The sequence below is a fragment of the Nannobrachium achirus genome (assembly GCF_963921795.1).
Source record: "Nannobrachium achirus genome assembly, chromosome: 7".
NCBI classification, from domain to species: domain Eukaryota; kingdom Metazoa; phylum Chordata; class Actinopteri; order Myctophiformes; family Myctophidae; genus Nannobrachium; species Nannobrachium achirus.
In genome coordinates, this window is record NC_137816.1 from 53540678 (window position 1) to 53557402 (window position 16725).

General features: G+C 43.7%; 1 protein-coding gene across 7 annotated transcripts in view; it reads right to left on the minus strand.

Moving 5' to 3' along the window:
• The window catches only part of trpm7 (transient receptor potential cation channel, subfamily M, member 7), a gene marked incomplete at its 3' end in the record, with an annotated part of 60440 nt that extends 47107 nt beyond the window's left edge, over positions 1 to 13333 (minus strand). For 6 of the 7 annotated variants that reach the window (XM_080730729.1, XM_080730727.1, XM_080730728.1 and 3 more), the window contains exons 1-5: positions 13199 to 13333; positions 12525 to 12738; positions 6363 to 6487; positions 4973 to 5144; positions 3693 to 3867 (exon numbers count right to left, since the gene is read on the minus strand). In XM_080730729.1, coding sequence (XP_080586855.1) covers positions 3693 to 3867; positions 4973 to 5144; positions 6363 to 6487; positions 12525 to 12690 — 638 coding nt within the window. In that variant the 5' untranslated portion in view covers positions 12691 to 12738; positions 13199 to 13333. Of the gene's footprint in view, positions 1 to 3688; positions 3868 to 4972; positions 5145 to 6362; positions 6488 to 12524; positions 12739 to 13198 lie in introns of those variants that run through there. The other variant, XM_080730733.1, reaches the window with a different exon arrangement.
• Positions 13334 to 16725: the final 3392 nt, after the last annotated feature.

Consider the following 16725-nt stretch of genomic DNA (forward strand, 5'->3'; position numbering starts at 1 on the left):
GACAACGGCAAGCGTTAACGCTCCCCGCTCCCAGTGTGAGGGTTTAGTCTAGAGGCTTGTGCCTAATAGCTATTATTATAGCAGCTTGCGTTTGTTATTTCCCCTGCTGGGTTGGCAGCTGAGGGCGTTTAGGGTTAGCTAATAAACAGCTACTAGTAGCGTGGTGAATCTTTTCTTTTTTCTAATCTAGTTTCTTTTTTTTTTTTGTTAACCTTGCGTGGGCATAGGCAGCTAGGCGCTAGTTTACAGCTAGGCCCTAGTTTACAGCTGCTACTGTGTAACTAATTTTCTGTAGTTTATAGTTTAATTCAGAATATATATTTTTATAATCTTTTTTGATAATTTTGTGTTAACTTTCTAACAACGACAGCCTCTGTTGGTGTAGGCAGTGTAAGCGCTCCCTCCCACCAGCTTATGGCATCGGCTGTAGCTAGCCTACTTACGTATGACAGCCCGTCCGTCCCCCCGCCGGGTGGACGACATTCTGGAACTTCTGCCCATTTTTTGGAGAGGCAGGCGTCTGCCGTATCTCTCTGGAGTGGCGCCTCCATTCGGAGGTGGTGCAGTCCATCTGGGACTTCGGCAGGGCGGACCTGTTTGCCTCGGAGGCGTCAGCCCACTGCCCATTGTGGTTCTCTCTAGCGGAGACAACCAGTCCTCTGGGCCAGGACGCACTGGCTCACCCTTGGCCAGATGCGCTTCTTTACGCACCTCTTCCTCTGATACAATTAGTTCTCCAGAGGGTTCTTCAGGAAGGTCACAAAGTTCTTTTGATAGCACTTTTCTGGCCGGGGAGGACTTGGTTTCCCCTGCTCCACAAGCTCAGCCGTGAGATGCCATGGTGCCTCCCCGACAGGCGAGACCTACTATCGCAGCTGGGGGGTCAGATCTGGCACCCCGACCCTCAACGCCTCAAGCTTTGTGCTTGGCTGCTACAGGGCCCGAACCACTCCTGAGCAGCTGTATGGGCTCCGTTCAAGAAACAATCTTGAACGCAAGAGCCACTTCCACTAGATTACAGTACAGCAATCGCTGGAAGCTCTTTTCCAACTGGTGTAAGGTCCACAGCAAGGATCCGGTACACTGCTCTATTCCGATAGTCTTGCGCTTTCTACAATCGCTTCTTGGTAAAGGCCGGTGCCCGTCTACCTTAAGAGTCTATGTAGCGGCCATATCTCATCATCATGTGAGAGTCGATAATGGCACAGTAGGGAGCTAGTGGATGGTGTCTGAGTTTCTCGGGGGCTCGGAGGCTGAACCCCCCAAGAGCTCCAGCATGGGACCTTAATTTGGTATTGGATGCCTTATGCGGGCCTCCATTTGAGCCCTTGGCGCGGGCAGCATTGAAGTGGCTGTCTTGCAAGACGGCCTTCCTCCTGGCCATAACGTCAGCGAAGCGTGTCGGGGAGCTCCATGCCCTCTCCGCGATGAGTCATGTCTGAGGTGGAACGCAGACGGCTCAGGCGTCACCCTTTGACCAAATATTGCGTTCATGGCCAAATATTGCGTTCATCCCCAAGGTGCTATCAACTGCACACTTTAACCAGCCTATACGGCTGGCTCAGTTTATCCCTCCACCAGGAGAACGTACAGGCAGCACTCAACACTAGGAAATAACATTACAAAAAAAGAAAACGTTTCCTAATGAAAAATAACTTTTAATAATAAAAAGTTATTAAAGCGAGGGATCCCCCCTGAGGAGCGGCGGTCCACGAGAGACACCCCGGTGGAGGGTTGACGTGAGGCAGCCACCCTGCGGGGGTCTCGCGCCGCCGACCACGGGGTGACCGCAGCGGAGGTCCGTGAGAGGTGCCGTGGGACCCGGGTGGAGGGTCGCCAGCGACGGGCCACCGCGACTCACGGCCATGCGAGCCATGAGTCATGCGATACTACAAGGTTAACGTTGCCACCCCACATCCATTGGGTGTGGTCCTTCGCCCGGAGTCCTCCCATTCTACCCACTGAGGTTTGTATTGGAGATTCCTCGTGACTTTGTTGGTATACGTCATTCAGTGCTTAAAGCACCGCCTCTGGCGGTCAGGAGGGATGAAATAGAATGAAATCCTCGCATTCTTGCGAGAGAATTCTGTAGGGACTGATTCCCTGATGATCCTCGGTACATATGGACCACTACCGGGTCATACGGGGGTCACAGGTGACTTTTTTGGTATAAACACTCGAACTACGCATGCGCGAGGGGGAATATTCGGTGCTTAAAGCACTGGCGGTCATTCGGGATTCATAGAACCGTAGTTACATACGTAACTTTCATTTTATTTGGTAAGTTGTTGCAAGTTGCACCTTGTTACCGCAACATTAAACAACGTTTTTAACACCTGAAACTCTATACGTAGTTTACCTGAGTCCCCCAGGGCTCTTTGCTGAAAAATGCAGATATTTAACAAAGATTTTGAGCTTACATACAACCCATCTCCCAACTAATCAGGCTCACAGAGATATTAACATCACAGGCCATTTAATTTATTCATCTATTTGAACAAAAATGTTGTTCTAATGAACAATAAAGGCATTTAGAATACGATAAAACACACTTAATCTACAGTTCTACACCAATCAGCATTATTAATACCGGTAATAAACATGATTACAATATTGAGCAAAATAATCGTGATCATTGTAAAGCCTCTTGTGCTGTCAATGAAAGCCTCTGCTCCACACTCAGCCTGCCCTTATTTACAGTACGTAGTTGGGAGATCAAAATGTTCCGATGCTGACAGCCAGATAACACACAACCTGACAAACAACTGTAGGTGACAAAAAATAGACTGCATTCTGTCGAGGTGCCAACTTGCGTCTCGTGCACGCATAGTCACTTTCCGTAGAAAACGACAAGTGCGACCAGCAGAGCACGCAAGTAGAGTGATGAGTGCTCAGTGCTGTATGTGGGTGGGCAAGTCGAGGTGCCAACTTGCGCTTTGTTATTTATATCAGGTCGCTCTGTTGGCTAAAGCAGTGGTTCTCAACCCTTTCAGGCCGCGACCCCCAAAAAATATTTTAACTGGGGACCCCCCCCCCCCCCCCTGACGAGTAGGGTTGGGTATCGTCGACGATACTTTTAATGGTATCGATTCACTGACTTCGATACTATCGGTATCGGTTCACGTAAAAACGAACGATACCTTGTTTCGATACTTTTGAATGCACCCCTTGCCGGTAGCATCTGTAACAGTTGGGCCACTGAAAATGTAATGACTGCTTTAGTAGGCTATACTCGTTAGTGTGAAAATAGCAGAGAATAGCCTATAATGTTAATTATTATGATAATGATCCAACGTCTATAAAATAGCCCATAGAAAAAGGAAAATAATAATTATAATAATAATAATAAATAAAAAGTATCGAAAATGGTATCGAAAAAGGTATCGTATCGATTCCCAGGTATCGAAAAAGGTATCGTATCGATTAAAAGGTGAACGATACCCATCCCTACTGACGAGCACTAAGAGTTGAGGCTTTACATTTTGTATAACACGGTTCTATTGTGAGCTAAAGTACTGTTGGACGGAAACAGACGGCACCGAAAGTAGTACTTGGATGCTCTGCTGGCGCAAGTAAAAAACAAAAAGACAAGGTTAACTATAACTGTGTGTGTGTGTGTGTGTGTGTGTGTGTGTGTGTGTGTGTGTGTGTGTGTGTGTGTGTGTGTGTGTGTGTGCGCTTGCATGCCCTACCCTCCCTCCTCGGTCTGTTTGTGTATGTAGGCCAGTATGTCAGCAGCGCGGCCTGTGCCCTCACACACCACCACCGGCACTGGGGGGCTCTCCTGGAGGTACTCCAACACCGTGGGGATCACATTGGGACCCCCTTCAAAGATGAGGGCCACCACAGGTACACCCTGACCAATACCTACAGTACACACACACACACACACACACACACACACACACACACACACACACACACACACACACACACACACACACACACACACACACACACACACACACACACACACACACACACACACACACACACACACACACACACACACACACACACATGAAAGAAACAAGAGCATCAAGTTCAGATCCATGTTATTTCAATATAAACAGAAATCGTGCTACAGTGCTACATAAATGCAATGCAGTCTATTCATCATTTTCCAGGGGCTACGTGTAAAATGCCATGCATTTAATAATGTTATACTTAAAAAAATTAAATAAATAGTGAAAATAGCCCATCTACAAGCTCTTTTCAACAGATGAATTCATACAGATTATGCTAAATAATGTCAATTATCTCATATAATTGCGATCAGGTGATCCCAGTGACAGGCATGGGGGTAGCTCCCACACTGTGCCTTGGCAACGGGGCAAAGTGTAAGTGGATGGCTGTGATTGGTGAGGGTTCCCTGGGGTGGACATGGCCTCAAGGACATTCCTCCCTCTGAACATCACTGGCATGTGACCAACAGCAGACAAGCAGAGAGTTTCTCCAGTCAGTTAAAAGGAAATGCTGACCACAAATAACCTTGTATTGAGTCAGTATCGCTGCTCAATGCGAATTACAAATCCCATCTGTGGTTTAATTTAACTTGATGTGATGTCAATTGAGAGGCTTGGTGCAGTGGTTTCCCCAACCTTTTCTGGATCAGGGCCCACTTGAGAATCTTGAAAGCGCTTGCATCCAGCCCAGCCACCTAACCACTTAACATGGCAGCCGAATTCTCTACAGCAGGGGTCTTCAAACAAGGGGGTCCGGGAGTTAATACAGGGGGTCCTCCAAATGACTAGAAAAGTGACAGCTGACTAGAATGTTTTTTTCTCCTTTTTTATATTAACCACCTGGTGTCGATATTCTGAGAACTTTAGCCAAAAATAGCAGATCTACAAGCTCACAACGCCGCGATGAAGGTTGTGGGGGGGGGGGGTCCCTGCTTCATCTCTCTCCCAACTAAGGGGTCCTTGGCCTGAAAACGTTGCCTGCAGGTTTGGGGTGAGTGTGCTCTTACGTGCGTGTATCCTCTGCAGGTTGACGTGCTTCTCCAGCTCGCGGCGCAATTTGACCTCGGAGCCGTACTTCCCCACGGTGCCGTCGTCCACCAGGAGGAAGTGGGAGTGCAGGTTGTTGAGAACGTTCAGCTTACTGAGAGGGTTCAGCAGGGTCTGGTACGGAGCCGTTACCTACAGCACAGCAGGGGGAGTACACTGTCAGACAATAAAGTCATAAACACTTGGTAATAAACGTCTGGCTTATTGTACTTCCTGTCTAAAATCTCTAAATACTACGTTAACGCTTCTAAACAACCAGTAAGACTCTCTAATCGGGAGATACGCGACCGCCAGCTCGCATACACAAACTTTAGAAGGCAATGGTAGCCAATCAGGAGGGAATAGGGGAAATGGGACAGATCCATGTTGATGACATGACTTTAGAGATACTGTGTACCGCTTTGCGGGATTTTAGGGCAAAATCTGTAAGCACAGTGTCCAAAAATGTGTTTTGCAAGAATCTGCCTCATGGTGGCGCTAGAAGAGGAGCATGTGAGAAATGAGGGGTGGAGGTTGTGGTTTGGCAGCCAAGGAGTGTGTGTGCAACGTTTGGCATGGATAGGAGAAAAAAGGTGCTGTGTTATTGCAGTTTATTTGTTGTTTATTCTTTATTTTTTTTATTACATCCAGTATTATCAATTACTATTATATTGTTTGCTTGTATATTGTTTGTATTAAATTGTATAGCTGTGCAAGTTCCCATCCATCAGAGCCTATGCATTGTGGGCTGTGTGAATGACCTAGATTGAGGTGTGTTCTGGAGAGACTGAAAAGCCTTGCAAGGCTGTTTACGCAGAATGAAGTTTTACACAAACAGACAATTCTATAACCTGTATACCCAAAGCCGGTGGGCTGCAGAACCACTATTTCATTTCATAGCTATGATTCTCTACTTCAGTGGTGCTCAAACTTTTTCAATGTCAAGGACCCCCAAAATGATATTTGGCCACAGACCCCCATCTCAAAATATGTCGTTCCAGGGACCCCCCAGAAGCAAAGATACGAGTTAAAAATAATATATATTCAAAGATTTGCACATTTTCAAGAATATTCAAAAATAGCAGATCTACAAGCTCATAGCTTGTATATCTACTATTTTTCAATAGCTAAAGTCTACTTTAATATGAAATAAAAATACATAACAAAATACATTTTTTAAAGACCTAGTCTTTGTCAAATCTAGACACATATTGTAGTGCTGTTAGCAGCCTTGAGGAACATGTCACACCAACATTTCACTGCTTGTTTCGCCTATAATGACATGCCTAAAATAGGGACTCCAGGCTGAAAGTGGTTAAATTAAACTACTAACAAATAATATAGTGTAATTGTAAGGAGGATAAACCTTACATCTCTCCCGATGAGATCGTTCCTGTTCTCGATGACCCCCCAGGGAGCGATGCCGATAGTGCAAATTTTCTTGGAGGACCTGGAACAGTGCTCTCTCAAAGCATCGCCCACATGCTTTGCCACACCTTGGGTAGAGAGAGAGGGTACAGCCATCAATAAGGCTTTGTTCACATCAAGCAGGCAAATATGATTTGTTTCTCAAATCTGATCTTTAGGACTAACTACCCAGTTTGCACGTCCAAAGTGGTTTAAATCTTCTGAAATATCCAGTAAATGTCTGATCTACAAATGTCAATGTCATGCATTTTTTCCCACCCAACAAACGTCCATACATGGGGTTTTATAGTACCTAAAACCTGTCTATCTTTGCCCTCATTTAGGATTCCAGGATCTATTAATTATGCCAAAATGCCATGGCTGTAGAAACAACCCATCATTAAAATATCAATTATGACAAATCCTGCTGGAACCAACACGTAGAAATCCTTGAAAACATTTCTAATTATGCCAAAAGAATACACCAAAATGTGAAAGCTTATCCTTGGGCCATAATATAAAACGAAAACGTATTTTTTAATGGCTGGGTAAACAGTAAGTATTTTCATTCATGATTCAGATTTCACATTCACATAAAGGGTTACATTTGTTATAAAAATCATTCTACTTAGGCCATGGCTATACGGAGCTGGATTTTTCATATATCCCGGTTTTTCAGATATCCACATAGAAAAATATCTAGGTCCACACGAGAAAGATATCTAGGTCTAAAATAATCTGAGTCCCCAGACCTCCACTGGGGGACAAGCACACACACAGTAAAGTCTTAAGAGATATCCGGGTACCGTGTCTACACGGATCCAGTGAATAGGATATATTTCAATGTCTTCACTTATTTATCCAGTTTAAAAAATATCCAGCTTCGAGACCGAAATATCCAGCTTCATGTAGCCATGGCCTGAATTACATTGTTTTACCATAAAAATAAAATAAAAAACATTTTGAGATAATTATTAGTTGGCACTGCAGCCCTGCATGTAGTTCAACTCCACCTCTTGTCTGAACCACTGAAGCCCTATATACTTTGTCGACGACAAATATAGAAAATTGTTGATTTGCGCTTTATTTTGGGAATGTTTTCCCAAAATAGAGATGCCAGGACTCATGTGTTTAAAAGATTCACTTACAAGGTGCAGGATCAGCATGAGTCAACCAAGGCGTGTTAAGTAGAACGCTAAGAGACAATTATGAAGTGCTATAAATTAACTGGAATAGCTGGCAGACCTCAAACCTAGCATCCGTCTAAATAACATACTTGGCATCTGTGGACAGACAATAATTTCCAAGCAGATTTATTTGTTTGAAAGCTATGAACAGCGTGCACACACGTGGTGCATGATCTATGCATGGGCGTGCATGATCCGTGCACTATAAATTACATGGAAGTCTATGGCATCCTGGAACTTGCAGCGAATTAGTTAAAATATGGAGATACATTTCTGCCCGAAAGTGAAGCTATATCTAAATTTGCAACAAGCTCAGATGGACAGTAAGGAGTGCTAGAACAGGGGCTCTCAATGTAGGGTCCATGGAACCATGAATTGTTAACTCATATGCTGCCATTTAACAATACCTTCGTACTCTTTAACTGCCATTCGTCTCCATAGACTTCCATGTAATTCATAGTGCACGGATCATGCACACCCATGCCTAGATAATGCACCACGTGTGTCCACATTGCTCACAGCTTTCAAACAAAGAAATCCGAATGGAAATCCGTTCAGGCATTCATGAGATAGCAGCCATTATGTTTTACACTGTTGTGAGCTTGGAGGTCTGCTACCTGAGTTGTATGGGGGTTGTATGGGGGTTAAACAAGCAATTTCGCGATCGCTATCATTTTTTTTCAAAATGGCGGAAATTCTCGGGTTCCTCGGGCGTGGCAGGGAGGGACATCGCGAAATTCTCGGGTTCCTCGGGTTTGGCAGGGTATGAGTTAACACCTTCTAAGCCAAGGGGGGCCCCTTAATGTTAAAACCGTACTATATCGCACATCCCCCCAGGGACTCTCAGCCAGGCCGTCTATTCCCGGACTTTGTCTTTAAAACCGGAATAAAAGCTTTTGATCCGAAAATCGGCGATCGTCTAACCTTCCCTAGTCACCACTCGTGCACTGATGGCTCATGCAGACCGTGCATGAAGCAGAGGTGACGTCAGCGCCTCTCCTTCTCCAAGGCACCTTCCACCCATCCGTTTACTGTCTACACACTCGAGCTCCTCCTGCAGCCATGCTTGGGGCTATGCTAGCGAAACTTTTCAGTTCTGTTCTTCAGTCACACATGGACTATTTGCGGGGACATTTACGTGAAAGGATCGCGCACGCGAAACGCACGGGGACATCGACGATCGGCCAAAACCCCCATTCTATCCCAACGGAGATCGAGAAAATCATGGTGAGTTACTGGCCTGGGGGGAAAAAAAAAAGAAAAAACAGCGGCGCTGTTCAAGATGGAGGGGCTGCGGGGTCATGTTTATAAACATAATATTATGTCTCAGATCACAATACAATAATAGAAATTTCACGGCTAATCTACCAACCACCATTCTATTTCGGACTGCAACGTGTTAAAAGTAATTAAATTGTCACTTAAAGGAGTAGTTCACTCCCAAAATGACTTTTTTTCTATCGATTACTCAACCCCATATTTTTTAGTTTTTATCACATACCCTAAGACAATAATTTGAGGAGACTCTTTGTAGGCCCATTGATTCCGGATAGAGACCCAAATGCATTTAGTTCTCCATCCGGAATCGATGGGGGTAAATTCATTATAATCAAATTATTGGCTTAGGAATGCAACAAAAACAAAACATTATTAAACTCAAGTCTCCATGGGGTGAGTAATCAATAGAAAAAAAGTCATTTTGGGGGTGAACTATTCCTTTAACCGTCATCTGTGGACCCACCCAAGTCATGTGGGGACCTGACTTACATGTTGAGAACCAGAGCACTAGAGGATGATTTGAATCTCATTACTCTCCTGTAGTATGTGACGCTACCAAATTTCCAAATCGTTAAAGATTTTAAAGATCCAGAGTCCAGCTGTCGCTAGGGCCACCCTAAAACGGCGGGCACTCTCTTGGCCAAGTCAGAGTTAGATATTATATTAATCTAGGGCGTAAGCAAATAAGCATGCCTAACCCTCAACTTAACGACCAGCAGAGAATGGTACCAGACTAATTAGTGCATGGGGAGTGTGTCCCAGCTTGGCCAGGGGTAATGCTGAAGAGGCAGCATTAGCAGTATAATCACTGCTGTGGGTAATTGACCCTGTGTGAGTAAATGAATTTAAACACTATGATCGCACCGCAATACCTGCACACTGATGCACCGAGGCAGCAGACAACGCCTCGACCAGCACAGTACACGCACACGCACACGCACGCAATGACACACTGACTCAGCAGTGTTGGGAAGTAACTAAGTGCATTTACTCCAGTACAGCATTTAAGTACAATTAAGGTATTTTTACTTTACCCAGGCCCATTTTACGATTCTTTAAACCTCTACTCCACTACATTTCAGAGGCAAATATTGTACTTTTTATTAATTTTCTTTTTTTCATTAGTGGCCAAGCCCTGTAAGGGGCTTGTAAGCCACTATTGAGATTGGTGTTTCTATTATTCTTCCGCCACTTTTTCTGTCCTGGCTTGACCGTGCAGTTGCTTTTTACGAAACTCAGCAATATGGCAGAGGACTATGCCAAATGGCGAAAACACAAAGCTCGCAACAATTGGTCAAAGGGTGGCGCTGTAGGAAGCCTTTGAAAGTGCAAACTTTGAACAGGTATAGCTCATATTCTGTTTGACCCACAGCCATGAAACCTACACAATACACACATATGCGTCTCCTCATGCCGAACAACTTTGACACGCTGACTTTTGACCTCTGACCTTTAGATCTCCCACCATTTTGAATTATATGAAACACAGTTAAAATCTATCTCCTCCTGGGATTTTCGCGTCACGTGCACAGAACCTTTTTTACATGAACTTTGGACCAATATCTAATTTTTTTTTAAAACATTATTTTTTAATAATTCAATTAATATTGCAGTTTTTCGAGTACTTCTTCCACTACTGGCAGACACACACACACACACACACACACACACACACACACACACACACACACACACACACACACACACACACACACACACACACACACACACACACACACACACACACACACACACACACACACACACACACACACACACACACACACACACACACACACACACACACGCAGGTGTGACAGCATGTGCTTACATCAGCACAACAAGAAGAGAAAGGATCCATGTCTACATACAGGTGGTGCTTATGTGACCGAGGGTGAAATCCACAGTCAATCTATAGTGTTTATATGTATTTAGATTGTAAAGGGAGTGGGGATGAAATGCTTGGCCACGTGGAGACCACTTCCATCACACTCCTTTGTTGCATTCACAAACACAACATCAACTTCAATGTCGTCGCGGCCTCCTTTTAAGCTAACTGTAGCCCGAGAAACACTAGCCAGTAGCCTAGGGATGGGACGATATTAAGATTTCATGTCACGATTATCGTGACAAAAAATACATATATACGATTTACGATATTATCGTGATAATCAAAATATCCGTATATGCAGCTCGGCAAATAAAAGATGAATTGATCCCAGTGCATGACAGAGGATAATTTCACGATAAATTTAAATCTCCACGATACTTTTTTATTAATTATTAATGTGAGTCGTTTTTATTACGATAAACGTTACTAACGATTATCGTCCCATCCCTAGAGTAGCCACAGTCTGGTGAGCAGGCACCACCGAGGGTGCTGGATGTACGTCATTGTGTGTGTGTTTGTGTGCGTGTGTGTGTGTGTGTGTGTGTGTGTGTGTGTGGGCTCTTCAACACAGTGCATATGGTCACTGTCAGGCGGAAACCTTAAACCTGTATGACCAAAACCATTAATTTTTATTTTATTTTTTTAAGATTTGTTTCTGGGCCCCCCATGCCTCCATTTGACAGGACAGTAGACTGACAGGAAACGGGGAGAGAGATGGGGAATGACATGCGGCAAAGGTCATCTGGATCGGGAATCGAACCGGAGACGCCAGCAGGCATCCTAGTATGTGGTTAGCGCCTTGACCACAAAGCCAGCGGGCGCCCCGATCTCGTGGACTTTTAAAGATATATTGAAGCTCTAATAGTTTCAGTGGTTAACCACTTTCAACCTGGCATAGATATTTGGGGCATTCCATTACAGACGGAGGGACAAAGTGTGACCAATAGCATTGATCTATGATATGATATCATGTACTGTATATACAGTACCTGCTTTCACATCGGTGTATACTGAGTGTTCTTTATGTGTTTTATTAACCTGCTTTCCATCCCTTTCCTCTCACTCTACCCTACCTCTATCTCACGGATTACAACAAAACAATGGAGCACATCACCCACCGCTTTACACCTGTAAACTGTGATAGGGTGACAAATAAAACTGATTCTGATTCAATAAAAATACAATATTTAACTAAATGAGGAGATACAAGGTTTCCACCCGACTGACGATATCCATTCTGTCGTGAACAAAGGGAAAGAACATAAGGGTTTTCACGACATGTCATGTCAGCATCACTCTCTTTGGCCTCCATTCAAACTCTGGCCCCCCTTTCTGAAAGGGGTGTGTGCCAGGCTCATTATAGTTAACTAAAACTAACCAAATAATGACAACTAGAACTAAAAACTGAAAAGTATCTTCCAATATGTTTAGCTTTAGTGGTTTTAAGCCCCTTTAGCCTCATGTTGTGAAGCATTTTCAAAAAATGTCTTAAAAAAATGCTGAAATACCACGTGCCATACGTTGTGAGCTCTTGGACCAATTATTTTCTCTATTCTGTCTAAGCTTGCTGAATCCTCCTGAATACCCCATATTAATAAAACAAATCTAAAACTAACAATCAAAACTCAACTAAATGTAAGCCTTTTCAAAAAATCTAAAAATAACAAAACAACCAAACTATTCAAACCCAAAATGAAATGTAAAACATTTAAAAAAGAAAAACAATGAAAAACGCTTACTATGATAGCCTTGGCGTGTGCATGTGCGTACCTGTGTTGACCCCTCCGGTGAGTATCCATGCCCCCGTGGTGACAGCAGCTTTGATGAGGCCTTTGCCCACTACCTGCTTGATGCGTGGGTGCATCTCAAAGTTCTGGATACCTCCATGGACCGAGATGAGGATCTTTGGAAGCTCCATCTGCCATTCCTTCAACATCAGCCTCAGGACACTCTCCGGCCGCGAGTCGTAGGACAAACGTAGATACTGCAGGGGAAATTACAAATGTCCAAACAACATACACATGCGAGGAATACATGGGGTTAGAAGGAGTCGGAAGAAACAACTTAATGATGCTATGTTGTTATGTTTACAAACAGTAAAACATGATTTGTTTTTTGTTGCCGCTTACATGGCACGGTGTAACATTAGTTAACTTTTGAGAGATCTATATTCATTATTGTAGAGCAGTATCATTGGCCCTGTTCCTTGGTCCTGCCCTAGGATCTGTGCAAACCAATTTTCAACAATCTATCTCTGCAATGAAAAAAATTGTAAAAAAAAAAAAAAAAAAAGAAGTGGTGCAGCTTTTTTTTCCTCCGAGAAAAAAAGAATAAGAGAAGTGTGCAACCAGATGCCCGAAAATAGTTGATTTACAAGCTCTAAATGCATCACAACACAATACTTGCATACTTGTAGAGCGAAGTGTAAAACGGTCCTAACTAACCTTGGCTCTGTACGAGTGTGAGCCCCCTTGGAAGTTGATGACTCCGTAGGCATCTGTGGGGCTCTCCTCTGTGTGTCTGTCCACGGTCCACCGTGGATCCACCTCTGGCAGGGACAGGTTGGCATTGTCACCCGGCTTCACGTCCGAGTACTTCACCGCCAGGCTGGCCGTGAAGCCCACGTGCTGCCGCACCAGACGACCGCAGCAGCAGCTGGACGGGGAAGAGAACAAAGTCCAAATCACACTGACCACTCAATCAGTGGTGGAAGAAGTACTCAGATGTTTTACTTGAGTAAATGTATCCTGACTTTTGACAAATACAATGTGATAGATTGCGAGCCTTAATAGATCTGCAACACATGAATGGTAACTTTACACAAATATCTCAAAACTATTTTAACATACAGTACAAGACATTATTCCTGCAAATATTTTCATGATAGATCTGGATCTGGGCCCACTTGAAACTCTCGAAAGCGTTTAGTGTTATATTGATCAATAAAATCTTAAGTGTTATTGGCAATTATTTAGGAGCCCACTTGCAATATCCTCACTGCCCACAGGCTGGGAATTGCTCTTCTAGACGTACGGCTCAAGCATACTTTTCGGGAAGCAATCTTTCCTTGGCGTTATGTCAAATTTGGGACCACCCAAGTTTCTCCCCCCTCACGTGGGTTCCGTTACCGTAGAGGCGAGAATGTTTACCCTGACGCACAAAGCCTGGAAGCTAATTATTTCCTGAGAGGGGTGTTGTACACTGTACTGTAAGTAGTACACTGTCAAGGAATGTGCATTCACAGGTTTCATTGCAGGCCAACGCATCCACTAAAGGCCAATTTATGCTTGGAGGGACAAGTGTCGATCGACGCTTCTCGCACTACGTGTGAGAATTGAACATTCGTGCAGTCTGCGACTCACCGACAGCCTTGCCAGAAAATGTAAACCAAGGAAGTGAATATGGTCCCGTGCATCTCCGTGGCAGCGGAGCTTACCTCTTCTTCAGCAAAACAGAGTATGCAACATTTTATGAAGCATCTGACTGCAACATTTCATTTTTCCAGAGGTACAGGACACCATCGGTGAACATCCTCCGTTGCCACATTTTTTTGTTGAGACACGTCACTTTGCTCCTAGCATAAATTGGCCTTAAGACTCGTAGGGTGATAAAGGGGTACAAAATCGGATGGGAATCTAAGAAACACTCACCGCACCAACTGCTGGCAGATCTGGCATCCTGGAAGGCATCTGGAGGGGGGAAATGCAACAGGAATACATTTTGTTCAAATGCACAAATCAATGACTACAACTGTAAAAATAAACACCCCTTCACTTTAAAACCAAATAGGAGAGTGAATGTTTAACTACACTGCGAGGCCCCAGTCACAGGCCTCTATTATGGGCAGATCTTCTCCAGAAGGAAATGGTGATTTGTTTGAGGACTCCAAGGAAGGTAATCTGTCAACTGTGCTGCTTTCCGGTACAGATTGGCTTTTAACCAAAGATAAGAGTAATGAAAGTCTGCCCACTGGACTCTCACTTTGATCACTCTCATATGGACACTTCCTTAGCCGTCACTGTACACAGTAAAATCCTCAGTGTTTTAAATGTGCAGTAAGTGATACGTCTGTGTTAAATAACTCAAGATTCATAAATCAATCATTGCTACAGACTAATTGTTCAGTAACAGGGGTCTTCCTGTCTATCTCTTTGGTAAATAGCAAATACATTTTGAGGTCAGAATACCAATTGTATCCAATGCCCAACCATAACCACTGACACACACAGTGAAACTGGATGACACAAAGAAATAAGCAGACAACTTTTGAACTGTAACATTCTAACTGTAACATTGAAGCTGATGAATGGTTGATTTAAAAGGTTGTACATTCTCAGAGTTACAACTAGATGTGTACAGGTGTAGTTGTGGGATTGTTGCTTTAGTAGGAGAGAAACAGTCAGAAGCAAATCATTGATGTATTGTACCCAATCAAGTAACTGAGTGACAATTTGGCTTTATAGTTATACTCCAACAAAGTATAACTAACAGCAGATATGACTAACCCACGGAGCTCTGGAACCTTCCATGGCTGCCTTCATGCCTTGTGACATGATTACATCAAACTAAGCATGGGATATCATATAGTTATCGTTTATCATGATTAAATATATCTGCTATAGAATTATTGTGAGCGTATCGTGAAATTGTCCTCCATCCTACAATGGGATCAGTTAGCTTTTGCCAAGCTGCATATCCACTATAGCCGGGGACCCAGTCATCCAAAATGTGAGATGACTGTGATGTCATGCCATACTTTTTATTTCTGTTTCATCTATTAGTTTGGTCATTAAGGTCCACAGAGTGAGAGGTCTGCTCTGCTGGAAACATCGCGAAAAAAAAAAGTTATAGCCATTTGTATATTCACTGTCCCATCGACTTCGCTATACAGGAAAAGAAAAATATTAAAAAAAGAAAATGTCTGCTTAGTAGCATGTGAGGGGTCAAACTAACGGTTCTTCAGGATTCGGAATCCATTGCAAGCATTTGTTTTGCATGAAAAACATTCCTTGGGCTAAATTCCGGCCCCACAAAGCTGAAAAGTGATGAGTCATCACTTGAGCTTTTGGGCCTGTGGCACTACCACGTACACCCTGTATACCTGTGTCTACAAGCAACACATTGCGTTGCGATGCGTTGTGTTGTGATTAATTGCAATCAGTTTGGCCACAAGAATTGCCCTCCGAAACTACATCAAACCCGGTTGGATTTTTACAAACACAACATTTACTTCTTGCTGCTCTCCCTCTTAATTCAAAAATAGACGTATAGTGTATTATGTAAGCTGCTGTGAGTGTGAGTCCAATGTGTCTGTCCAATGTACACATGGTGGTTCATTGGCCTGCAAATACACTCAGTAAGGGTCTCCCATATTTCTAACACAGGTATGACAAATTCCCCAGAGTTCACATAACTTGGAGAAGAATACTTCACAAAAGTACTTTACTATAACTATCTTCTATACTAGTAAGACGCCTCAGGGTGACATGCTGGCCATCTGGCCAGTGATGTACAGTATATCAGACCAGTTACCCATATATGGAGACCCCTGCATGATGGTTAACAATGTGATGTCAGAACATGCCCCATTACCAAATATGGCCATTCCCAGATATGAGCTTAATATTGAAGATATCGGGACAGGGATCTCCATATATAAGCATAAAACGGACAAGGACCTAATTAATTTGTAAGTGTGACTCGTTGATGATATCAGCGCTCTCCATATATGGACATAAAAGGGACATCAAGCCAGAGCGTGATGTCAGAGCGGCAAAACCATTCTGTTAAGAGTGGTTCCGTTGACATCATAGTGACATCAGAGCATGATGTCAGAGCGACAAACCCATAGAACCTCAGAAAAACCCAAAGATCCACAGTGTCAGGCTTGACAGACAGAGATACACCACAGACAAGCTGTGACCGTTTTCATAGTAAACTTGCGACCTATACGGTCGCAATAATCCACAGC